A 27,842-nucleotide genomic window follows, 5' to 3' on the forward strand; every position below is an offset into this window, starting at 1 on the left:
AAAAAAAAAAGGAACTTTTACATTCACTTTAATTACACTTCAGAATGTTTGTCTGATGTATATCCTCTTTGGGATGTGATTCATTTACAGGGCCTCAGAAGCTTCCCTGCAAGTCCAGTCTGGCTGCAAATATGGAATATTATGCTAGACGCTAAAACTGCTCCGAGATACAGGAGAACAAGCAAGCATTTTGCATGTCTGCATTTGCATGACCAACCCCCACACCGACAAGAACAGAAATAAAGGATAACTGTGCTTTACATTTAAACACATTAGCCCTTTCAGTATATTCAGAGACAACAAGAAACTTTGCAAATATAAAAGCATACCTGTGTGGGTTTCCTCTGGGTACTTTGTTTTCCTCCCACACTCTAGAGACATGCTGTTAGGTTAAAGTGGTTCTAAAAGGGTGAAGGTTATTTAACCTTCATTTATTCTCAGCGGTAAGAAAAAAAACCTTCAGTGTGCAGCTCTCCCCGCAGCCCCCCCAATACTCACCTGAGTACGATCCCGATCCATCGATGTGCATGACAGCAGAAGTTCTTGTAGGTCTTTCACTTATTGGCTGAGACACGGCAGCGGGAGCCACTATGGGGAGCGGCTTCCTTCATTCCTTGGCCCTGTTGTGCGGTTATGTATACTGCTGTGCAGTGCAGATGTATGAATATAATGTACATAAAGTTTACATTTGGCTGGGCCTGTAAGGAAGGCTCAAAAAAAAAAAACAAAAAAAAAAAAAAAAAACACCAACCTACAATCACTGCTAAATATCCTAAATGGTTGAGAATATTCTAAGCCCCCATTTACATCTGATCGTAACTAAATTGCAGGCAAACTCATGCAATTCTGCGTGGAATTTTGCAACATGCAAAAAAACACATTTGGGGGGGACTAAATAAATAGACATTTTGTTGTGCAAGTCGCCCCAAAAGAGGGTACAAGAGCTACTATGGCACACTTTTGGAGCGGAGGGAAGCTCATTCAAATCAATGGGGTCAATCCAAAAAATGCAAAAAAGAAGCGACGCTCGAATGTGAACAGGGCCTAAAGAGGCATAGGGGAAAAAATAAAAAAATAAACTGAGACAGCATCCGTCTTATAAAACTTAAAATGGGAGTAATCTCTAATACATGAATTTGTACCTATAAGTAAGCCTCATTATAGGCTTACCTATAGGTACTGTAAAGATCTCCTACATTAATGGTTAAAATGCATGAAGGTAAAAAACCTTGAGACTTATTGATGGCTAAAGTATGAAATACAATCTATACAGCAAAGTTGTAGCTGTCAAAATCTCAACTATTTACAGTAAATAAGACTGAAATTTTTTTTTTTTTTAAATCAGACAAAAAGAAATATTTAATACAACATAACGCCCAACTCCTGGAAAAGTATTCCTTATAGTGAGGCTGCACCCACCCTGCAGGGGTTAGTTGCTTGTTTAGCCTAGCATTTACTTTCCCGATTTCTCACTTTCCCTGAAAGGCAGCACTCCACCACACTCTGGCAGTGCACTGGCCATCGGCGTCAACATGTCCAATGCAGAGCCAATGAACCTGCATTGGTCTTGATGAAGTCATGACCTTAGACCAGCCTTTTTCAGAGTGCCTTCAGGGGTGATGTAGAAATTGCCCAAAAACTGTTTACAAGCCAGCAGGTGGCTCAAGCCTACCTATTAGTTACACAAAGCCACAGGTTCCAGGTTATACCATTCCAGCCGCCGGTGTCCTAACAACCAATGATGGCATCCATTGACAAAGAGGACGTTGGGCACCTGCGCCTCTCCTCCAGCACCAGGGTCACATTAGCTGAGTGAGGGAGAGAAATGAGGGAAAAGGGAAAAATTGGCATACTAATCAGTACCAGCGTGCAAAGATTTAAGCAAACGTATTTGCTTTGGAAGAATAAACTATCTCTAATGTTGGGTGTCCTGTGGATGTGGCTGTTGCTACATTATACAAAACTATTTGTTTTGGAGGTTTTTTTTATTTTATTTTTTTTATTTTAGATTGGGGTGCCTTGAGATTTGTGTGAAATTTTAAAGGGTGCCTTGACTGAAAAAAGGTTGAGAAACACTGCCTTAGACCCCTGGAGCTTAAGAGAGAAGAAGATTTGTTTGGTCTAGCAGTGCGGAAGGAACAGAGGATTGGGTAAGTACTGGTAAATCTACTTTAATAAGTCCCCAAGACCTATACAAGCAATTAACCCTTGCAGCACAGTCACAGCCCCATTGCAAGGGATATTTCAGGTTTCCCATAACTGGGCTTTAAGCAATATTTGTTTAAAGGTATTAAAACATTTTTTAAAAAATTCTTAAAATGTGATTTATACAACTTTTGCACAATAATTACATGTTTCCTCGTACCGTTTCCCAGAATGCAAAGTGTTCTGTGACCAGATAAATTACAGGAGCCGCCTCTTCTGATCAAAGAATCTTTGCATTCTGGGAAAGAATACTACTATGAATGTAGGAAGCGGATGGACAAGAGGCGGACTCTTTCCTGCTTGCAGTGGCGGATCTTAGCCCCCGCAGCACCATAAGATCAGCACTGTGGAAAAAAAAAGATTTCCACAATATGCAACTGCCACACAGGACACCCTCCTATAAGAGGAAAAGTTATGTTCTTGGTGCTGGATACCAAAAGACATTTTAAGCTAAACTTCTGGTTGAAAAACATTTATAAAAACAGACCCCTAAGTACAGTATCTCACAAAAGTGAGTACACCCCTCACATTTTTGTAAATATTTAATCTTTTGAAGAAATGACACTTTGCTACAATGTAAAGTAGTGAGTGTACAGCTTGTATAACAGTGTAAATTTGCTGTCCCCTCAAAATAACTCAACACACAGCCATTAATGTCTAAACCACTGGCAACAAAAAAGTGAGTACACCCCTAAGGTTATTTTAAGAGAGCGTGCTCCTAATTTCAGCTCGTTACCTACACAGAAGACACCTGGGAGCCAGAAATCTTGCCGATTGATAGGGAGAGCAAATACTTATAAGTTATTTCCCCTCATTAAATGCAAATCAATTTATAAAAACTTTTCTGAAATTTGTTTTTCTGGATATTTTTATTGTTATTCTCTCGCTGTTAAAATAAACCTACCACTAAAATTACTGACATAGCATTTCTCAGTGGCCAAATGTACAAAATCAGTAGGAGATCAAATACCTTTGTTCCCTCACTGTATACATTTGCACAAGAATATTGTGGCGATATACACATTTATTTAAAAAAAAAAAAAAAAAAAATGGTCTTGCACCAATCACTTCTCATTTGGACTTATTTTTGCACATTATGTAAATATCTTTGGCCAATTTTTATTAATTGGTTTTCACATTATGGCCTCTTTCACACTACCGATCCGTTCTGGTCCGCCTGTCAGTTTTTCAGGGGGACCTTAACGGATGCTCCATAGAGGTCTATGGAGCGTCAGATATCAGCGGTGACATGTCCGCTGACATCAGCCCCGCTACGATCCAAAAAAGTGTGTGACGGAGGAAAAACCTACTTTTCCATCCATCTGTGGATCGGATTACAATGGACTCTGCGGTTTGCCGTCATCCGATCTCCCATAGGGGAGAGCGGCGCTCCGACAGGTCTATCCCTGCGCAGTGTGCAGAGATGGACCTGTCATCTTCCTGCTCAGCGGGGATCGATGGAGCAATCGGATATCCATGGGGCGGATCATCACTGATGCACCCCGTGTGAAAGGACCCCATTTTTTTTATTCACTATTTTTATGGCATTGAGCTGTACTAATAATGTATTAGCACTTGGTTTGGACAGCGCAACACAATTATTTTGCTTATTTATAATTCAGCACTTTGGATGAAGAGAATACTGCAGATAAACGGGTATAATTTTATATAGGAGGATGCGTTTCACCTCTGTATCACCTAAGGCTAGTCACTTCACTGGGTATATGCAAGAGTTTACAACCACTTCAATGAAAACATAAATAGATGTTCTTAGAAGTACTATTTCCTGCCTATAAATGACTGCTAGTACCAGCGAGACAGGTTTACGTATTTGACAACTTGGCTTTCCAAACATCTGTTAAAACTATGGTATCTATAGACAGTTTTACATATGCTTAACAAACGTATAGTAAAAGGACCCAACCCAAAATAAATGCCTAAAACCATTCCATACCAAGAGAGGAAATGTTCACCCAAACCCTACCCATGTCTCACAATGTGTAAGCAAAGAATGCAAAAAGTTTACATTGTAGAATTGTATACTGCATAAACAGTTAGTACACTGCTAGGTATAAAAGATGGTTTCATTTTTACCCTTGATTTGTTACCATAACCCATCTTATGCCCCGTACACACGAGCGGATTTTCCATTAGAAAAAAAACTTGGATGGTTTTTCCGACGGAATTCTGCTCAAGCTTGGTTTGCATACACACGGTCACACAAGTTCTCTGAACTTTCGACCATCAAGAACACAGCGATGTACAACACTACGACGAGCCGAGAAAATAAAAGTTCAATGCTTTCAAGCATGCGTAGGAATTTTGTGCGCCGGAATTTGTACAGACGATCTGAATTTCCGATTGGAACTTTTTCCGACCGAAAAATAAAGAACCTGCTCTCAATCTTTTGCTGGCTGGAATTCTGCCAGCAAAAGTCCGATGGAGCATACCCACTGTTGGAATGTCTGATCAAAAGATCACATCTGACTTTTGCTGGCAGAATTTCTGATGGTGTGTATGGGGCTTTAAGCTCCATACACACCAGATTGTCTGCTGATTTCTGTCTTCAGATTTACCAAAACCATATATTATGAGGTCAAACATTAGGAATTTCAATTTCTATACGATCAGGCAGGCACTTGCTCTAAATGGTTTTGGTAAATCTGAAGACAAAAATCAGCAGAAAATCTGATAGTGTGTATGGGGATTTAGAGGTGTCTAACATTAACCCCAAAAAAAACAAAAAAACAAAACAAACATAATACGTTCTAGTTATGACCTAAAGAGCAGAAGCAAAAACATAATCTAGCAATAGCTACATGGTATAAAATATGTTTTCTATTATTGTATTCACCAAGTGTAATCTTGAAAGTTGCACATAGCAGATTTAGTGTGGTTGCAGTTTTTTTTTTCCCCCATTAAGCACAGGAAACAATTTATTGATCACATCACAGATGATGGCTGTTGGCAGAAGTTGTAGAGCTTTTAGATGAAAAAAGGTAAAAAATATGCATAAAAAGTTCTATTTACATATCATCTTATGGGAAGATTCTTGTTCAAATGAATGCTATTTTACCCTGCTACCAAACCAAACATCTCAGTGAGGACAAGAGGAAATAAGGAAACTGATTGACCAAGTAAACATTTTGCCCCAAAACCCAAGTGTTCAGTCACAGATATGATTCAAAAGCCTACCTACAAATAAGTCTTCAAAAGAAAGAAGCGGAAGTACAAGGCATACTTTAATGTGCCAGAAGCAATGGATGGGTTCAGCGATCAGAAAAAAAAAAAAAAAAACAACAACAACAACACACACAACTAAAATAAGTCAAGATGGTTGCTAAGGTTGGCGTTTCAGAATACTGATATTAAAAATTTGTGATAACTAAACTGCCAGAAAACTTTTGTAAAAGAAATGCAATCTCTGAAAGCCAACTTTTGGGCAGAGGGACAGCACCAAACTGACAGCAGAATCTGAGAGTTGATAAACTGTCAGCAGATACCATTTACATTCCGCGTTTGGAGACCACATCCATGTTTTTACACTGCCCAGGAGTGAGGAAAGGGCATATCCTCTGCCCTCATCCCACAACTTATCAGGAGACTAAAGCCTGGTTACATGATGTTGTGGATAGAATTAAACAAATAATTAGAAAGTCATCACATTTTCAAAAAATAAATCTCCAAGGCATCCTTATGATGGGCAGTTTTGGGAACCCATAGTGAAGCATGGGCAGCAGAGAAGGATGGTTAAGCTTTATTGCTCGATATCGTCATACACTGGAGGAGTTCAAGAAGAGTAAACAAAGATACCCGAGGGATCTTTAAAGTAGAGCTCCAGTCAGCTCCAGAAGTGTCACTCCTCTCCCCGGCAGCAGCATTGCAAGTGTGGGCACCTGGCTGTGACAGCTTGCAGTTTAAGTTGCTTGTTCACCTTGCTTGTTCTGAATAGCCGGGCAATCTTCTGGGACCTGTGACGTGTCCCAGAAGATTGCAGGGAGGGAGAGGAGAACTTCCACGCTGCATCGTGAGTGGAAGCTTGGTACCTGTCAAAAACTAGGTAATCCCCCCCCCCCCCCCCCCACAAAAAAAAAAAAATGACATGCCAAATATGGCATGTCAGTGGGTCAAGAGTGCTTAAAGCGGTAGTAAACCCGCAAATTTTTTTTTCTTTTTTTAAACCTGCAAAGCAAAAGGCATAATGAGCTAGTATGCACCGCATACTAGCTCATTATGAAATACTTCGCTTAGAACGAGGCCCCGACATCTGGCCTGATCCACGCTGAGGGAGCTGACATGCTCCCTTCTGCGTTTCTTCCGGATATCGCGGCTCCGGCGCTGTGAGTGGCCGGAGCCGCGATATCGTCACTCCCGCACATGCACGCGGGAGATTTCAGTCCGGCCGGTCGGCCGCTGCCGGATTTTCAAGGCGAGAACCCCTTGTGCGCATGCGCCGCTGCAGTCAGCGGCGCATACCGAGGGGAATATCTCCTAAACCGTACAGGTTTAGGAGATATTTTTTTTACCTACAGGTAAGCCTTATTATAGGCTTTCCTGTAGGTAAAAGTTAAAAAAGTGAGCATACAACCACTTTAATGCAGAAGTTCCACTTTTGGGTGGAACTCTGCTTTAACATATGGTTTACTGTAACACAAGGAACACAGATGTATAGTTATGCAGTAAGGGTGCTTACTGCTGAATGATGCTGGCTAACTGTATAATAATTTCATAGATGAACACTGCAATCAGGTTTTCCTTTAGTTACTCTATAGAATTGGTAAACTAAAAACAAAATATAGTATCTTGTTCTTGAATTTAAGCTTCTAAAGCAGCGTATTGTGTGCTTGACAATAGACTGTTAGAAGCCACATAAAAGAAGCCGAAAGCCACATGTGGCTTCCTCGTCACTGACCGAGGATCAATGCTTTACAAAAACGCAGCTAAAAATATAACCATGTTATTTAAAAGAGCACGTGTATCCCGCGAAAATGAACGTGCAGCAACAGCACTAATAGAGTCTCCAAACTATGACCCTCCAGTTGTTCAGGAACTACAATTCCCATCATGCCTGGTCATGTCTGTGAATGTCAGAGATTTACAATGCCTCATGGGAGGTGTAGTTCTGCAACAGGTGGAGGGCTGAAGTTTGGAGGTGCCTAGAGAATAAAACCAAATCCAGCCTGAGCTAGAGAGAGATTTACCTTCTCATAATCTAATCCTAGGTACCCTATACACACACAGCCTTCCATGATGTTCTTGAACAAATTTAATTAGGATAAAAAAGCCCTCACTGGTATCTGTAGCTGCAGGAATTGTATAGCAATTCATCCTCAGAGTTGATTGCAGAAGCAATGAAGTCATTTAATTAGCAGCTTAACACATTCCGCCCCCCCCCCCCCCCCCCCTTTAACAGCAGTGGCTTAGCAGCCTTCCAAATTCTAATCTAAATGCAGGACAGGTTTGGGCAAGGTGAACTGAGCAGCTAGGAGTAGGAATCAAACTTCAGCACAATTCCTGAAGCACAACATTGCTCCAAATGAAGAATTAGCTGCATGCCCCATGCAGGGCTGTCTTTAACAAGCACATGGATGCAAAGGTGTTGCATGCATCCCATGCCGGAGTCCAATTGATGTCTATTGGGGCACACGGCCACAGCCCCTGTATCCTAGTAAGACATGCGGATGCAGGTCCCAAACGCACCCTGTGCAAAAAAAAGTCTTTAAATTACCTGCCTACTCTAACAGTGTGAATGGGGGGCTTAGTGTTCCGTTGTTGATTTTATTAATGAAATGTACTTGGATACAACCAACTTCAACAATGTATGGTGGCTTCTCCATCTATAGTCGTTTAGTAAAGGCTTTCGTGTTCTGAAGAAAAAAAGACGATACACAATTACCTCAAGTTCTATGAATTTACATAAAAATATAATCAAAATTATTCCGATAGAAATTGACAGCTGGTTCACATATCATGGAATTTTTGCAAATACTACATATCTCTTGTTGGAATCTAGGGGTTAACGGCCATGGTTTTTGTTTTGTTTTTCTCCAAATTAAATTAGATGTTATACCTACATGCTCTGAACAGAGTGATTCCTTACCTCTTTTTTGCAGTCCCCTGTTCCGAGCGCCCCCCTAGCAAGCTGGGTGCAAAGGGGGCATCAGTGCAAGCCCACTCCTAAGCCAGGCTGTATGTGTCCATGAGTGAGTATAGCATCAGTAAGACACGCCCCCCCCCCCCCGCCCCCGCTCCCTCCTAACAGGAGCTGCTGCACATTGTTCTCCTGTGAGACCAGGAAGGGTGGAGAGCAGTTCTGTACCTGTGACAGCACTAGATCAGGGATAGGAATCAGGTAAGCATTTAGGAGTGGGGGCCCCCCCCCCCCCGAGTTAGTGGGGTGATTTTTACCTTAATGCAGGAAATGCTTTAGGTACGGTTTAGCTTTGCAGCAACCCCTAGACAGGGAAGGGCAGCAGTTACAAATGTGTTGACAGAGCACCTTATAAACTGAAGGGATAACCAATGACTGATGCTCCTTTTTTGCCCAATCAGTAGGCTTTCAAGACAATGGAGGTCTTACTATGCTCTCTGGCATGGATACCTAATCCACAAGACTGGTGAAAAGAATTGCTAATTTTTTCATAGGTAAAACAGTTAAAGCTGAAGTTTTTTTGTACTACAGAATCAAAATAGTTTTGTCAACAGTACTAGATTTTGTTGGGTATTTCTATTATCCTGTCTCCCCGAAAATAAGACCTAGCGTGATTGTCGGTTATGGCTGCAATATAAGCCCTACCATGTTGTCCCCAAAAATAAGACCTACAAGGACTTTAACTAGGGGTTATTTGGGGGTAGGGCTTATATTGCAGCCATCACCCACAATCACACTAGGTCTTATTTTCAGGAAAACAGGGTAGCTTGTGTGGTACCACTGAAGACGTATGGCAGGTGACAAGGCTGTGCTGTTATAGTGGTGAGCACAGGGTTAATATATACCGAAATTGTCTCCTAGAGAAGGCCCCTAAACCAACAGCAGGTTAATCAGTAATAGAGTTACAGTGGAGTGGTGTACTTTGTTAGGCACCGACGAAAAATAATGTTTGGCATTAAAATAATGTTTACCATTGAATGTAATAATTTTAAAATTCAGTTTCAAATTTAAAAAAAAATGGACCTCAAAGCAAGCGGGTAATTATGTGTGAATTATAAGAGGGGAGAGTCTGATCAGTCACAGATCCCATTACAGGCAGCATAATCAGCAAAAGAACTTCAGAGGACAAAAGGGGACGTGTCCCCATCAGATCATCCTTTCCTGCTGCTGAGCCCAGGGACCCAAAGCTGTTAACCCCCACAGTGCCAAAAGTTCAGGAGAAAGAGGACAGTACAGCCCTGCAGTGAAGATTGTGATAAAATCCAGCAGCCCAAACATCATGGGTTATACTTCATTACAGGCGAGTACTACATCTAAAGCTGTAAAAAAATTATTTTAAGTGGAACTGAAAGCAAAATCTCACCCCCCCCCCCCCCCCCCCCCCAATTTTGGATAGAGGAACCCGTTAGTTTTTCTTTTTAATCATCTGTGTCCCATTGGAGAGATTTCCTTTCAATTCCTCATAGCCCAAAACAGGAAGTGAGAGAAAAAGTGAGGGAATGCCCAGTTGTCACCAGGTTAATGAGTAGGGTTGCACCGATACCACTTTAAGGCACGAATACCGATTTCATCAAGCACTTGCCAATATAGATTACTGATACTTTTTTTTTTTAATGTGATAGTGGACTACATCAGTAGTTGATTTTTTTTACAATTTATTTTTTTTGGTTTTTTTAATCAGCCCTATTTGGGGGGGGGGGGGCGCTTGGTGAGATATCAGGTGTCTAAAGAGACCCCTAACATCTCCCCTTTGAGACAAGGAAAGGGACCGAGGATTTCCTAGTCCCACTCTCAGCAGCCTCAGCTTATGTCCCCATTCATAAACAGACATTGTAAATAGAGGGCGACCGATATGGGTTTTTCTCTGACCGATGCCGATATTTAGAAATCATGGCGGCCAATAGCCGAAATATGATGCCGATTTTTTTGGGCCGATATGTTAGGCCGATTTTATTTTATTTTATTTATTTTTTTTAATCCCCCTTGATCTAACACACCTTTCCCACTGGGGCGTTTTTCAGGCGCTTTTGGGCTAAAAATAGCGCCTGCAAAATGGCTCCCCTGCAGTCTGTGTGAAAGACAGAGTGCTTTCACACTGAGGCGATGCGCTGGCAGGATCTTAAAAAAAAAAAAAGTCCTGCAAGCAGCACGTTTGGAGTGGTGTATACCGCTCCTCCACCACTCCTGCCCATTGATATGAATGGGCACCACTGCCGAAGCGCATGCAATGCGATTTGGCAGCAGTGCTTCATGGGCGCATTTAACCTCTTCCTTGGCCGCTAGCTGGGTTATATGTGCTCCACTAGCAGCCAAATAGCACCGCTAAATGATGGTAAAGAGCCGATAAAACTTGCGTTTTACCATCAACGCCCACCTGCTCCAGTGTGAAAGCGGCCTTCATAAGTGATACAGAAAATTTGTTACATTTAAACATTTATTAAACAAAACAAACCTCCAATCAGTTTACTTGTATGTATGATTTAGATAAAAAAAAAAAAAAAAAAAACTATATATTAAATAAAAACAGGTAGTCAAAACTTTTGGACGAAAAAAAAAAAAAAATGGGCTAACTTTACTGTTTCTATTTTATTTTTATTTTTTAAATAGTGTATTTTTGTCCCAAAAAAATGCATTTGAAAGACCTCTGTGCAAATGCCGTGTGACATAAAATATTGCAACAACCGCTATTTTATTCCCTAGGATATCTGCTAAAAAAATATATATAATTTTTGGGGGGTCCAAGTGATTTTCTAGCAGAAAATACAGGATTTTTACTTGTAAGCAACAAGTGTCAGAAAAGATTTAGTCTTTAAATGGTTAAACTGAGAACTCTACACACAGAGATGATTTCATTCATTGAAGTGTAAACATTGTATCTTTCTGTTCTTTTCTTAGCAGACTGCCCAGAGAGGAGGAAAGACGTTTCTATGACGACTCAGGCAACTTACACTGACTTCTATTACAGAAGTCATTTCAAAGTCCAGCTGTAGTTCTAAAATCGGCTTTTTATCAGCACAATCGGCCGATGCCGATTATTTAAAAAACGGCAAATATCGGCCGATATATCGGTCGACCTCTAATTGTAAACACAGATTACTCTGCTCAGTTATGAACGGACAGAGGCAGTGATCACTGACTGATCATTCAGAAAAGGAAGGAGCCAGTAAATAACATTTACCAGCTCCTTCCTCCGTTCTCCATCCTGACAGATCCGGGATGAGGGGGAGGAGGAGGCTGGAGGAGCGCAGAAAGGACAGGTGACAGTCAGGGGTTATCGGTGCACCAGTGGTGGCAGTTACAAGCACCGATCTCCCTGTGTAGATTTCAATTAGGCAGCTGAAAACCGCATAGGAGGAGAGAGGAGGAGCTGCTTTATTTAAATCTATACAGGGAGATTGACGCTTATAAATGCCCCCACCGCTGCACAGATCATTCCTAACTGCCCAGGTAGTGGGTCAAGGATCGGAGCATTTGCATGATTACAAGTACTTGTGCAAATGCTCAGTATTGCCACCAATACTAGTATCAGTGCAACCTTAGTCACGAGAACTAGTGTACCCAATAGATGATTTTCCCCTCTATTACTATCCTGGGAATTTTCCCCCCTTTTACGAACAATTAACAATACAAAGATGACAAATCTCCCTAACAGGGGTAGGGACACCATTAAAACCTGTCAGGTATTCAAATGCCTCTCCACTTTATCCAAAACTAAAAAAAAGTTTTGCCTTTGGTTATACGTCAAACTTCAGCTTTAACGTCTATTTAATATCGACTTTAAAATGTATTAACCTGCTTGCCTGGAGGTCATCTTTGAAATTTAATTCTGAATCCATTGCATTAATAAAGCACAGGGGGAAAAAACATTTTAAAAAGTTGGGTTTTAACCCCAGACAGACACAAGATTCCGTTTAATCACAGCATATTCTCAGCATGCCCACTTTGTTGGCTGGGGTATGTGTCATAGTATTTACATTTAAATTACTTGCAAAATACCCTTTTCTGCCAGCAGAGCCAAGGATTGAATGGGAAGGAGAACTAGCTGCATGCAGTATAGAAGAGGAGGAAGAGGAAGAGGAAGAAGACCCATGTATCAAAAGCACCAATACAGAGGATTGCACACCCGCCACCAATTGGAGATTCTTTTTTATGCATTTTCTGTTCATTTTACCCCAAATCTAAAAACCCACTTACTCTTCTTGTGTCAGTAGACTATTGAAAAATACATGTACTGTAAAGCAATTTTTTTATAATCCCTGTGGTGCGCACATTTTTATGTATTTACTAAATGTATCAATTCAGAGACATTTCTGGCAAAGGAGTTTCAAAAATGACATATATACTGCGCATTGATGGATTTCTTTCAGATAATACATTTTCATTCTGCAGTAGTCCATTCAGAATTCTGAGCTAAATTGTGCCGGTACCAACCACCCTTCTGACTTCACTAATACAACACTAACATTCAAGCTTCAAATGCCGTGCAACTTTACTAAATGCCAAGCACAGCAGGGCTAATATGACATTGTAAGAACGCACATAGGAGCTATGGCTCACATTTAGTCAAAAACGTTTCCTTATTTGGATTATGACCTGCCAAACCTGCTGGTGAGAAGTTGCTGCCAAAGAGGAAGGGAGGCTGCAAAAGTCAGCAAGGAAACACTGCACACCAAGCAGGAGAGTCATTTCTTGTATAGAACGTCTCGCTAGCAACAGGGCCACAAGTTTAACGTTAGTGTAGGCTTATAAAACACATGTAAAAGGTTTTAAGTAAAAAACTGTACCCAGACTATACACATTAAAGTATTTACATACTCATAACAATCATTAAAAGCACTTTGGCCCTTGTCTATGTAGCTATAGCCGCTGTGGAGAAATTCATCTTCAAATTCTACAATACAGGCACTGAAATCATAGCTCCTCTCCACCCATTTTCTATGGAAACATGAGCTGAGCAGGCTTCCAGCCTAAAGTATACAAGCTGGTGCTTGTAGGCTACAAAGGTCAGTGATATTAAAGCGGAACGTTACCTAGAACAACTTGATAAAAAAATAAAAATAATAATGTTCTTTAGCAAGGAACATACATTCCACATTGATATTTATGCTACCAAATTAGTGTGTGCTGTAAGTTGCCTCCAGCATTGCTCTCATTTCTTCTTCCTGGAGGCTGCCATTTTGCTGAAGCCCGGAGCAGCAGTAAAACAAAGTGGAAATAAAACTCAAAAGACAGTTACATTCCTGGAATACCAGGATTGCCAACTGTCACATTTGGTGTCCTCAACCAAACAGAAGCAGCTTCCTTGGCTGTGTAAAGGATAGGAGGGTTTAATTCTGCTTTAAGGCTGTCAGCAGATCTGCCTCTATAAGCTCAGTAGTGACTAAAAATGGAGAGCAGTTGAGTATATGCAGAACAAGGCGAGACAGGGCATTGCTGGAATTTTAAGCAGTATAGGCACTTATTTTTAATGTTTTACATAGCTATACCTGCAAAAGAGGCCAGTCTGATATGATCAACCCGGATTTAATTTTCTGACTAAAGTTCCACTTTAAATAAACACCCTATCCACACTGGGCATTTAGCTGCGGGTGGAGGGCACAGGTGTCCCAACCAGCTCAACTGCCAAAAGCCTGTAAAAACACAAATTGACAGCTGGCCAACTAGTTAGAGCGGTATGCTTACACTGAGGAATAACGGGAACGCAAAAAGTGTTCTAGGCATTCATCCCTTGGGACATACTGCCCTAAACATTCTTACCACTAGGTACGTCACCCGGCCCCCATCATGCCGCAGCAGTTGTCCGCCTCTCAGAGTTTGAAAGGAATGCAAGCGGGACAGCTAGACTGGACACCTGTGTCCTCTCCCCGCACATATATGACAGGGCTCCATGTACTGGGCTAAAATTACTAGTTGTGTACGGCTTTAATTTACAGTACACGTTGCTACAGACATCAGCAATATTAATTTATTACTTCTTGGGAATATATAAAAATGTTAAGGTTCATAAAATTTATGTTTTTTTTCTCCCCACAAATAGAGCTTTATTTCGGTGGCATTTGATCACCTGCAGTTTTTATTTTGTGCTATAAACAAAAGGGAAACAAAAACTGGCACATCCCCACTGACAGGACAGTCCTCGCCAATCAGCGGGTGCTGATAGTCAATCATTGGCCAGCACCTGCTGGTCGGCTTGTGCTGCAAGTAATCACAGCACAGCTCATGCCCCCTGTTCGGAAGTGCTGAATCACGCATTAGATACGTGAACCGGCACAGGAGAGATGCTCTGCCACCGTACTCCTACACGCGGCAGTTAGTAACCGTTAAGGGAATTCCTTGGGGCCCCCCCAGGACACCAGAACTAGTATCTCCATTGAAAAATTTCCCCTCTATTACTTTTCTTGGGATAATCCAAAACTTGGTATTTTCTTTTACTTTCACATACATAGCCTGTGGAAAAAGTATTTCCCCCCTTCCTGATTTTTTTTTTTGCATATGTCTCACACTTAATGACTCAGATCAAAAAAAAAAAAAAAAAAAAAAAAAAATTAATATATATATATATATATATATATATATATATATATATATATATATATATATATATATATATATATATATATATATATATATATATATATATACACACACACACACACATATACTACATGACACAAAGATAGCCCAAGTAAATCCAAGATGCAGTTTAAATTATTATTTCATTTATTAAGGAAAAAGCTGTTCAAACCTGCCTGGCCCCATGTGAAAAAGGAATTGCCCCCTCCCATGGTGAATCATGAATGAACTGCTAAAATTTTTTGGAAAGCCGAGTTAAATTTCACTTGCCACACCCAAGCCTGATTACTGCCAGACCTGTTTAAAATAAAAAAAAATTTAAATAAAGAAAAAAAAAAAAAAAAACAACAATCGCATAAATAGCATGTTTCAGTTTGTCAGACAGCTTCTAACAGATCACAAAATGCCAAAATCTAAATAAAATAAAAAAATTCAAGAACCGAGAAGAAACAAAGTAATGTGCATGTATCGGTCTAGGAAGGGTTTCCATTTCTAACACTTTGGAGCTCCAGTGAACCACAGGGAGAGCCATTATCCACAAATGGAGATAACTTGGAACAGTGGTGAACCTTTCCAGGAGTGACTCACCTAGAAGGCCATAAAAGAACTCAGAACATCTAAAGAACTGTGGGCCTCACTTGCCTCAGGTAAGATCAGTGTTGATGATTCAATAAGAGTCTGGGCAAAAGTGGCATTAATGGGAGAGTTCCAAGGCCAAAGCCACTGCTGACCAAAAAACACAAAGGCTCATCTCACATTTACCAGAAAGCATCTTGATTATCCCCAACACTTGTAGGCAAATATTGTGGACTGATGAGACAAAAATGCACATCCGGCATAAAACTAATACAACATTTCATAACAAAAACATACCAACAGTCAGAGATGGTGGTGGTGGTGGTAGCGTGATGGTCTGGGGCTGCTTTGCATCTTCAGGACCTGGACGACTTACCATAATTGATGGAACCATGAATTCTGAGCTCTATCAGAAAATCTTAAAAGGAAAATGTCCGGCCATCAGTTTGTGACCTCAAGATCAAGTGCACTTGGGTTATGCAGCAGGACAATGGTCCGAAACACAACAGCAAGTCCACCTCCAAATGGTTCAAAGCAAAATGTAAATTTTCAAGTGGGCTAGTCAAAGCCCAGACTTAAATCCAATTGAGATGCTGTATCATGACCTCACACAGGCTGTTTATGTTGGAAACCCCTCCAATGTGCCCGATTTAAAACAATTCTGCAAAGAGTGGGCCAAAATTGCTCCACAGCAATGTGAAAGACTTAATGCCAGTTATCACAAATGCTTGATTGCAATTGTTGCCACCAAGGGAGTCACAACCAGTTATTAGGCTTCGGGGGGCAATTACTTTTTCACATAAAGCCAGGCAGGTTTGGACAGCTTTTTTACCTTAATAAAATGAAACCATCATTTAACTGCTTGCTGACCAGAAAGGATGGCACGGCTGGGCAAACAATGTATGGGTACGTTGTTCCTTTTAAAAGCCACCAGAGGCGTACGCACGCAGCACAGGGGGACCCGATGATCGTTGGCGGCGGGCACGATCGCAGACACAGATATTTGTATGTATAAACACACAAATCCCTGTTCTGTCAGGGAGGAGGAGACATATTGGGGGTCATTTATGAAAGGCAAATCCACATTGTACTGCAAGTGAACTTGGAAGTGTAGTCACTCTAAATCTAAGGGGTAGATCTGAAATGAGTGGAGGCTAGGGGTGCAACGGATCATCACCGATCCGTGAACCGAACGGGCCACCCCGCTCGGATCAGCACATGCCACAATCCGGAGCGCTCCGTGTTCACGGCCCTAGGAAAGGCCGCGGCTTCAGCCTAGTTCCGAAGCGGCAGCCATCTTTCTACACCCAGGCTGTTTACAATGTGATCGGTCCATCAAATGATGCCGGTTCCTCTCTCCCCTCTCTGTACAGTGGAGGGGGAAGAGATCGGATAGATGTAGCGCTGTGGGCTGGATCTGTAGTGCCCACAGTGCTGCTCTTTGACAGCCTACTCTGCCAATACCCAGCCATACCCTGCCGTACCCAGCCAATATTACAGTGGGGGAGATTGTGGATATTACAGTGGGGGCTATATGGCGGTGGTATTTTCAGAGGTTTTTGCAAAAATTATATTATTTGCCGATCCGAAAAATGATCCGATCCGTAACTCTGATCCGAGGAACGATCCAATCTGAGTTTTTTGATCCGTTGCACCCCTAGTGGAGGCTCTGCTGATTTTATCATCCAATCATATGCAAGCTAAAATGCTTTTTTATATTCCTTGCATGTCTCCCTCGGATCTACAGAGAGTTTACTTTCAAATGCACTTGCAGTGCAAAGTGGATTTTCCTTTAGTAAATAAACCCCATTGTTTGTTCCTACCAAGTAGGAACAATGATATGTCTCTTCCCCCAGTCAGAACACATTCAGGGAACACACATTTAACCCCTTGATCGCCCCCTAGTGTTTAACCCTTCCCGACCAGTGACATTTACACACTAAATCAGTGTATTTTTTATAGCTCTGATGGCTGTATAATTGTCAACGGTCCCAAAAAGTGTGTAAAAAAAAAAAAAAAAAAAAAAAAAAAAGTGTCCGATCTGTCCGCCGCAATGTCGCAGTACTACAAAAAAAAAATCCATAAAAATGCCATAAATCTTTCCTATAGTTTGTAGACGCTATAATTTTTGCGCAAACTAATCAATATACGATTATTGTGATTTTTTTTACCAAAAAAGGTAAGTAGAATATATTAGCCTAAACTGATGAAGAAAAAAAAAAACACAAAAAAAAAAAATAAAAAAAAAAACATTTTTGTTTTTTCAAATTGCCACTATTTTCTTGTTGTTAATAGCAAAAAAATAAAAAACGCAGATGTAATCAAATACTACCAAAAAAAAAAAAATAATAATAATAATAATAATACTAATACTAATAATAATATATCTCTATTTATGGAGGGGGGAAACGCAAATTTTGTTTGGGTATAGCATTGCATGACCGTGCAATTGTCAGTTAAAGCGAAGCAGTGCCAAATTGTAAAAAGTGCTCTGGTCATTAAGGTGGTAAAATCTTCCGGGGGTGAAGTGGTTAAAAACTGCATTTTTTATTTACTCGGGTTATCTTTGTGTAATAATAAAATTTATTTGATGATCGGAGTCATTTTAGCGTGAAAAATATATGAAAAATAAAAATCATAAAAGGGGCAAATACTTTTTAAAGTACCGTATATACTCGAGTATAAGCCGAGATTTTCAGCCTCTTTTTTGAGGCTGAAAGTGCCCCCCTCGGCTTATACTCGAGTCATCGCTGTCTGCCCGCTCGATCAGCGTGTCGAGCAGACAGACAGCGGCCATTCTATGATTCAAAAGCCGCGCCTCCGGCTCCGCCTTCGCCTGTGATAGGCGGAACACTGAATTTCCCAGCAGCCTGTGTTCCGCCTATCACGGGCATCCGCTCATCCTCGTACTACGGACGAGGATGATACGACGTCCATGATAGGCGGAACACAGGCTGCTGGGAAATTCAGTGTTCCGCCTATCACAGGCGAAGGAGGAGGCGCGGCTTTTGAATTTTACAATGGCCGCCGACGAAGAGGGCACGGGACGGAGGCAAGGCAAGGCACGGGACGGGACGAAGGCAAGGCACGACACGGGACGGAGGCTCGGGACAAAGGCAGGCTGGACACACACACACACACACACACACACACACACACACACGGATGGAGACACACACACACGGATGGATGGATGGATGGATGGAGACACACACACACACAGGGATGGATGGATGGATGGATGGAGACACACACACACACAGGGATGGATGGATGGATGGATGGAGACACACACAGGGATGGATGGATGGATGGATGGATGGAGACACACACACACAGGGATGGATGGATGGATGGACACACACACACACAGGGATGGATGGACGGACACACAGGGATGGACGGACACACAGGGATGGACGGACACACAGGGATGGACGGACACACAGGGATGGACGGACACACACACAGGGATGGACAGGCATGTCTCACCCTCGGCTTATACACGAGTCAATAAGTTTGCCAGTTTTTTTGGGGGTAAATTGGGGGCCTCGGCTTATATTCGGGTCGGCCTATACTCGAGTATATACGGTATAACTAAATGGAAAACGGCAATGTTGTGAAAAAGTGTTACGGGAACTCAGGACCCTGCATTCACTATATCTGGTCTCCCACAGTACGCAGAATATGGAAATTCAATTATTTTAGTAAATATAAATTGCTAAATACCTTTTTAGCATTAACAGTATATAGCAGTCTTGGGACGTCTATCAGTTTCTGGTTAAAGCTTGTAGGAAGAGTTTCCACTCTACTCTAACTGTCCTATGAGGCTGCAGGACCCCTGACCTTCTGTCTGGACAGTGCTGATTGGTCACATGCACAAGAAAAAATAAAAGTAGGGATGCACTGATACTTCTTTTTTTAGTACTCGCTGATACAAACTGCAACTGTTTTAGCTGTCAGCAATGGTACAAAGCATTGAAAAGTTATTTACAAATGAAAAAAAAAAAATTATATTATATTTTTATTTTTTTATTTAGCGCTTTTTCAATGTTAAAATGTGCAAATATATGTATAAAAATATTCACTAAACGCAAAAAAAGAAGAAAAAAAAAAAAAGAGGTTTATTGTTTATAAAATAGATGTGAACAAGAATAATAAAAAAAAAAAAAAAAAGCCGTAAAATAATTAAATGGAGGAGAATAGAGAGTTAATTAAGGCTGATTAGAGTAAATTAAGGGTTATTAAGGGGTTAAACAGAGGAATCATCCTTCTGATCTGCAGATGAACAATGTTTCTTTTTATTTTAGTGTTTCAGAGCTGAGCAATGTTCACACCATGATCCCCGCTGAGCAGAGACCAACCTGTCAGAGCGCCGGGGGAAATCTGAAGACTGACCGTAGAGTCCATTTTCATCCGATCCGATGACGGATGGAAAAATAGGGTTTTCCTCCGTTACACTTTTTCGGAACGGAGCGGGCCGGATGTCAGCGGACGTGTCACCACTGACATTAGTCTCTCCATAAAGGTCTATGGAGCATCTGTTCAGGTCCACCTAAAAAAAAAAAAAAAAAAAAAAAAAAAAAAAACTGACAGGTGGACCTGAACGGTCTGTCCGTGTGAAAGAGGCCTAATAAACATTGCCGTCTGCTTTTATTTTATTTTTGATAGCTCCAATTACCAGACTTCTTTAAACATTGGAGAGACGCACTGACAGCTCAAAGAACCAAGCCTGAAAGTATCGGTTTCAGGTATCAGTGCATTTGCATGGAGTACCGATACTAGTATGAGTGCAACCCTACTAACAATACACACCAAACTGAGCATGTGCAGAGTGACACCAAAGGCTCTGTATTATCAGGAGGTGAATAGGGGGCTGTGGACTATGGGGAGGATCAAAGAAGACAGGATCAAACAGCCTTTTTACACAATTCAGAGGATTAACCCCTTAAGATTCCACAGTGAGTATAACAAGCATGCTTTACTGCATATACAGACTGATTTTACTGTTGTGGGCTTAGTAACACTTTAAGATGTACTATATACATGATTATGGTTCATATGATAGTTACTGTCTGCTGATTACATGGTACTATAAATATATAGCTGAGTCTAAATATATTCAACAGCAATATGTAAACGCCAGGGTGTAACTGAAACATATCATCATCTTTCACTGATCAAACTGCTATGAACTGATCTGACTGGATACAGTGGGCTTCACTACTCTTTACTAAAATAAATAAACAAAAAACAACATTGGTGCTTAAAACAAAAATTATTATTATTAATAATAAACTGGCTGATATTTACATGAAATTGCACAGATATTTAAATAATAACATAACGGTTTCAATTTCACAATGCAGCATACTTCCAAGCCAAGGACGGCAGGCAAGCCACACAAAAATGATATGATATATGAATACAAAGTTACATGAAGTGGGACCTGGAATTATTTGTGATTCCATGCAATGAAGAACTCAAATGCTGGAATAAACATGCAGAATCAAAAGCTCTTTTCAGATGCTGGCATAGCCGCCATGCAAATAAACAGAAGTCAGTTCAGCAAACGTAATCATTTTGGCAGACTAACTTTCAACTGCACATTACTCTATGCTTTAATTAAACAGAAAAACACATACGAATGAGTAGGGTCCTAGACACAGCTACACTGAGCTCCTTATTAAAAAATAGTTATTTAACATTTAACTATAACATTGCATACAGCACTCTTCTTGTTAGACGAAAACTTGAAAATAATGCCAATTCCAAACGAATACAAAACTTCACTTGTCTGCTGGATGTCATTATCCCCACGCAGAGCTCTGAGCAAACTCCGTGACCATGCTCCTTTGTCAATAGACACATCACAGACAGCACAAGACAATCACTATGTAGAACAAGGAGAATTTGCTTTTGTGATAACACTGAGTGATGCAAAAACAGCAAGAGCACACCACAACACACAGGACCATTAGTGAGATGAGTGCAGTCCAAAGGAACAGTATTCTACCTTTTTATTGTAAAGATATGGGTCACCACCAACCTTCCCCCAGTCCTGAAAGAGAAGTATATTTACAGGACACATTATGGGTATAGATGAGGATAGCCTATGAACATTCTACGCACATTCTGAAAGCACCATACCAAAAATAAAAGTGCAGTAAAAATGCATTGAAATTTAAGAAGACTGCATTTGAATGCACTGCAAATATTTGATGTTATGAACAAATGTATTTCAACCCTAGTAATGACAAGGAAAATAGGCAGTATATACTGTATAATGGGATCATCTTATAAGATTAGAAATTGTGCAAAACAAGACTTTAAAGCCCCACTCTGGGCAAAACAGGACCCCTTCCACCCCATGCTACAAGGATTATTTATTTTCATACCTTCAGAAGAAAGTTATAGCATCTAATGCATGACCGGATTTTCCGGCAGACTAGGTCCAAAGGGATTAGTCCATCGGAAAATCCGATCATGTGTGGGCTAGTCCGTTTTCTTTTTTTTTTTTTTTTTTTTCTGAAAAATGATCAGACGGACCTAGCGATAGAACATGTTTCAAATTTATCCGACAGACTAAAATTGGGAAAACCGTTAGTCTGTGTGCTGGTCCAACGGACCAAATACGACGCAAGGGAAGCTATTAGCTACTGGCTATTGAACTTCCTTGTTTAGTCCCATTTACGTCATAACGTTCAAATTAGACGGACTTTCGAACGGACTTAGTCCATTCGTGTGTGGCCAAGTCCATTCGTTCAGAAAGTCTGTTGGAACTCCGCCGAAAGTCCGACTGACCTAGTCTGCCAGAAAGTGTGGTCGTGTGTAGGCAGCATAAGTCTCCTCTCCATGTGTCTCACCACCACTATTTCTGGGTACAGTGCACTGCTCATGCATCGAACACATGGGCCCAAGACCATCAGTCCCCAATAGTCCCTACACTGACAGGACTCCTAGATTCTGGGAGGACCCTGCCACCAGACAGCCAATACGTAAAGTCCTGATCACACAAGAAATGACAGACAGGTCTTTTTTCAGCAGGAACGCAGTTTGGCTATTTTCATTTATGTATTTCATGGAAAAGAGTACAGGGGTGTGCTGGAGGGTCAACTGATGCTGGCTGTTACAGAATGACAGGAAGATTCAATGAACTACCTAAAGCGCTCAACATCTCCCTGGTAGTTCATTGAGAACTACAAGTCAACAGCCACAATGGCTAATGGTAGTTGTAGTTCTCCCATTCGCAGAACTCTGAATGAATGATGCAGCTGTGTTGTTTAAATTGTGACAGCGGGTGCGGGGAGAAGTTCCTTGGCCCGCTGTCACAAGGGGGGGGGGAAATCAGGGGCTGCTAGTTGAGTAACCTGTCACTAAAAGGTGAAATTATCCTTTCCATTAACACTTGTTCAAACCCAACGGCCTTGGAGTGCAACTATGATGTAACTTTGGATGGGTGTGACTTGGATGCGACTTGTTGTCTCTCTGCAAATTCAGACCCACTGTTGCATGTAAAACATTCAGGTACAACTTTCATGCAAAAACTCTTAAAGGATTAACATTGAAGTCCCTGGCCCTCAAGTTGTATAAAAGTCAGATCAAAGTAGTGAGTTAACTAAAGTCACTGCAATTTTAAGTTGCACATACATGAAAGGTCAGCATTGGAAAACATGGAGTACAACTTGTCATGCGACGTTGATGTCCAAAGTCACATGACAAGTCGTACCAGTGTGAATGGGGTGCAAGCCTCTATTCACACTCGTACAACACCAAAGTAGTGCAAATTTGAATGGGTAGGACTTGGATGCAACTTAGGCTTTGACCAATGGTAATGGACAACTGTTGCATGTAAAACATTCATATGACTTTCATCCAACTTTTAAGGGTTAACATTAAAGTCTACAGCACTCAAGTTGCATGAAAGTCGAGCAAAGTAGTGCATAAATGACTAAGTTGCACATATACGAATGGTTATCTTTGGAAAATACGGGGTAAAACTTGTCATGCAACTTTGATATCCAAAGTCGCATGCCAAGTTGCACAAGTGTGAATGAAGTGTAAAGAAGACAAAATTGTTATATAGGATTTATACAGCACCAACAGTTTGCTTTCATAATAAAGGACGACAGTGCAGTTACAAGGCTATTCTGTGTTTGGAGGTTTTGCGTGCCAATTTTTCATTTTGGGGTATAGTTTAAAGCAGTTGTAAAGGCAGAAGGTTATTTATCTTAATGCATTCTATACATTAAGATAAAAAGCCTTCTCTGTGTAGCAGCCCCCCTCAGGCCCCCTAATACCAACCTGAGCCTCATCTCGATCCAACGATGTTGTACAAAAGACTCGGCTGTCTAATACTTCCTTTCCTCATTGGCTGAGACAAAGCAGCGAAGTGCCATTGGCTCCTGCTGCTGTCAATTAAAGTCAGCGAGCCAATGAGGGGAGAAAGAGGGGGCAGACCACCAGGGAGCTGCAGCTCAGGTGCCCCCATAGCAAGACGCTTGCTGTGGGGGCACTCAACAGGAGGGAGGGGCCAGGAGAGCCGAAGACGGACCTGAGAAGAGGAGGATCTGGGCTGCTCTGTGCTAAGCCACTGCAATAGAGCAGGTAAGTTTAACGTTTATTTTTAACAAAAAAATATAATAATAATATGACTTTAGTATCACTTTAATAGCTCTATTGTTATAACAAAATCAACAGGAGGGCTACTTTGCTTACAATTTGTCAAAGGGTGGACTCCCAATCCTCCACCGATAATAGATTAACGGAAAAAAGGGGACTCGAACTCCGATGCAATCCCTTTATAAATATTCTTTAGAAAAACGTACAAAATATGCAAGCCACCGTATAGTTGCGAGTGACACTGCTCTTCATCAGGCTTATTTGGATGTGTGTCATGTGTTATCTATATAGAGCAATAGTTATATCTAAAGCGGAACTAAACCCTCCTATCCTTTTCAGCCAAGGAAGTTGCCATCTTTGACTCGGTTTGACCTGTGGAGTTGCACATGTGATCAGTTATGACACCAGACATTTGATGGTTTGACAGTTTGGTTCAGAACAAGAACAAAATGTGACAGTTAGCATTTCTGGCATGCCTGGAATGTAACAGTTTATTTAAAATCGATGGGTTTAGTTCCGCTTTAATACCTCTAGTTTAGCGCCTGTGTCACTGTTCTAAGAATGGCGTCGTAGCAGACAACACCACCGCCGGGTATTTTTTTGACAAAGGAAAAATGTGCAAAACGTCCTTTCTGCAAGGGAAAGCAAAGTATAAAAGGTCAGCTTCCTCCTGAACGTCTCCGGGGGCAGCTTCTCTTCTAGAACAGACCAGACAGGCCCGTTGTAGTAACACAAAGTTTACACTCTCGGCAGATCTACAACTCTGTGGAAGGACTGCCACTAGTTGTAAAGTGTAGATAAAAGAAACTGACGTTCTGTAGGTCTGCGGCAGAGTTTGTATTCATGTCAGCGCATCTCCGCTCTCCTGGCAGGAGAAAAGCGGTGTTAAAAATGCGCCTAAACCCGCGTTTAAGCGTATTCTTCTTCTCTCCCATTGGATGAACAATCTTGAGTTGCTCCCGATGAGCAGGAATAAGATGATGACACCGAGCACCATCCACAGATCTCTGTAGAGAACTTCCCACCACAAGGGCCCCATCCTCACAGTGTCCTGATCAGCAGGCTGAGCTGCTTCCAGGTGGATTACGAATAGAGAGGAGTGACAAGAGGCTGCACTCCATGTCATCATTCAGCACCTCCACATGGGAAGTCACAGCTTAGTACACATCACCATGGCAACCCCATTATCAGCACCACAACTGAGAGGGATGGACCCCCCCAACAGGACACAACACATTATAAAGTCACCTTCCACACACATGTCCCCACTTCCCGGCACTTACTCATGATTGGAGCAGCGACTATCCCACACGTCGGCTCTCTCCTGGGCTTCCCTGCCGCTCAGCTCCGAGGGGCTCCCGGTCTCCCGGGGACTCTCCTGCCCCGGCCGGACATCCCCCGCTGTCTCCCCGCCGTCTTCCGGTCCACCCGCCTTACTGCTGGGGGCCAACTTCCGCATCGCACGGAGAACACTGGCCTTTCCCGGACACGTCACAGGCCCCGCCCATTGTGTACACAGTCCGCAGCCCCGCCCCTCCCCGAGTGTGGGGCCAGGTGTGAGGAGGCGGAGCCGTGATTTGGGGCGTGACGTCACCGGCTCTCTACGTCACGGCAGTGCTTGCTCTGGAATGTCGGGCAGTTTTATGTAGAACAGGGATGTGAATAATGTCATTGTATCAAAGGGAGAAACCGCGTGACGAGAAGCAAAGTAATGCGGCTTTAAATGCCTGGGTGGTGGAAGTATGCCTAGAATCCCGGAGTGTTTGTTATGGGAGGTGTGGCCGGTGTTATGAAATAATAAAACATTATTCATCACAATAGCTCATCACTTTTGTTTACTAGTAAATCAGGTTTTCTTTAGAGCCGAGTATCTGTATGAGGGATAATGCACGCCGGAGACGACGCCGATCGTTACCAATCACACCTAAGCGCTGAGACTCGCCGCTTTTATTTTAAGTTCAATAATTTTCCAACTGTCCCTGATTTCGAGGGACTGTCCCTGATTTCGAGCAATGTCCCTCTGTCCCTCTGTCCTCCTCATTTGTCCCTCTTTTTGGTCTGATCCATATATATATATATATATATATATATATATATATATATATATATATATAATTCACTTTTTATCTTCTAAAAAGTGTTTCCCAGTGCCAAACCTTTCATCCAAATTCTAAATTGCTGCATTTGTACATTTTAAAAGCCAATATAAAGGAATAGTAGTGGTAAAAAAAAAAAAAAGAGCCTTTGTGGATTTAATTAACTTTTTTTGGTTAAGTCTCCTTTAAGGGGGTGTGGCAGGGGGCGCGTCCTATTTCTACATACATTTCCAGTAGGTGTCCCTCATTTTCATCTCAAAATATTGGGAGGTATGCTGAGCCAAGCGTTTTTTGCATTGTGCGCTTTGCCATGTGATAAACGCACAACATAACACGGGGCTGCTACCCAATTTTGGGGTGCCATTAACAAGTAACGGCACCCATAGGCTTGCGCACAGGGTGTGCCAGGTGTGTCTGGGCACACCCTAATCCCCCATGTACATTAGCATTATCCATGTGCATTAGCATTATCCAGGGGCAGGTGGGTGGTCTGGGGTGCCAGTGGTGAGAGTAAATACCCCCATTATATTAAGGGCTGAGTTCATGTGTGCTTGAGTTTTAAAGAGGAAGTAAACCCTGATGGGTTTACTTCCTCTTTTTTTCCCTGCAAAGGTAAAGCATAATGGACTACTATGCATCGCATAGTAGCTCATTATGTGTCACTTACCTGACACAGGAGCCAGCGAAGTCGCCGCTGATCCCTGTAGTCCGCCGCATCCATCTTGCTGGTGGCGTCTCGCAGCTCCGACCAATGACAGCGGCGAAGCCGCGATGACGTCACTCCCACGCATGCGCACGGGAGTCACGTCTCGCAGCTCTGCCGCTGCCATTCGGTGAAGCCGCGATGACGTCACTCCCGCGCATGCGCACGGGAGTCGACAAATTAGGCAAATCCATTCTTGGACTTGCCGCATTTAGTGCGCCTGCGCGCCGCTGTCTACGGCGCATGCGCCGTAGACAGCGGTGCCCATTTTCGGGCAAATATCTCCTAAACCATATAGGTTTAGGAGATATTGCTTGGACCTACAGGTAAGCCTTAATCTAGGCTTACCTGTAGGTCAAAGTGGTTTGAAGGGGTTTACTTCCTCTTTAAGGGGCACACATATTAAGGCACTTTATAGTGTTACTAAACCCAGGGCCCTGCATTCACTATATCTTGTCCCCCACAGTACACATTGCACGGAAATGCAATTATTTTAGTAAACATAAACTGCTAAATACCTTTTCTCAGCAGCAGTATATAGCAGTCTTGTGTCTTCTATCAGTGTCTGGTTAAAGCTTGTAGAAGGAGTTTTCTGAGTATCCTATGAGACTGCAAAACCCTTGACCCTCTGTCTGGACAGTGCTGATTGGCCCTGTGCTGATCACATGCACTCTCTCAAGAAAAGAAAAGAAACAATACACACCAAACTGAGCATGTGCAGCCTGACTCCATAGACTCTGTGCTATCAGGAAATTATCAGGGGAAAGTGAAAAAAGGGAAGGATCGGAGAAGACAGGATCAAACAGCCTTTTTTACACAATGCAGAGGATTAACCCCTTAGGTTCCACAGTGAGTATAACAAGCATGCTTTACTGCATGTACAGATTGATTTTACTGTTGTGGGTTTAGTAACACG

General features: G+C 41.9%; 1 protein-coding gene across 2 annotated transcripts in view; it reads right to left on the minus strand.

Annotated features, from left to right (window-relative positions):
* USP6NL (USP6 N-terminal like) overlaps positions 1-25,627 on the minus strand; it is a 243,202-nt gene extending 217,575 nt beyond the window's left edge. Inside the window, exons 1-2 of one of the 2 annotated variants that reach the window (XM_077471857.1) lie at positions 25,411-25,627; positions 21,522-21,566 (exon numbers count right to left, since the gene is read on the minus strand). Coding sequence is in view for 1 of the 2 variants with exons in the window: in XM_077471856.1 (XP_077327982.1) it covers positions 25,411-25,414 (4 nt within the window). In the remaining variant the exon portion in view is untranslated. The remainder of the gene's footprint in view (positions 1-21,521; positions 21,567-25,410) is intronic. The other variant, XM_077471856.1, reaches the window with a different exon arrangement.
* Between the last annotated feature and the right edge of the window lie 2,215 nt (positions 25,628-27,842).

The sequence above is a fragment of the Lithobates pipiens genome, unplaced genomic scaffold (genome assembly GCF_037356315.1).
Source record: "Lithobates pipiens isolate NorthernLeopardFrog02 unplaced genomic scaffold, aLitPip1_a1.2 Scaffold_8, whole genome shotgun sequence".
NCBI lineage: Eukaryota > Metazoa > Chordata > Amphibia > Anura > Ranidae > Lithobates > Lithobates pipiens.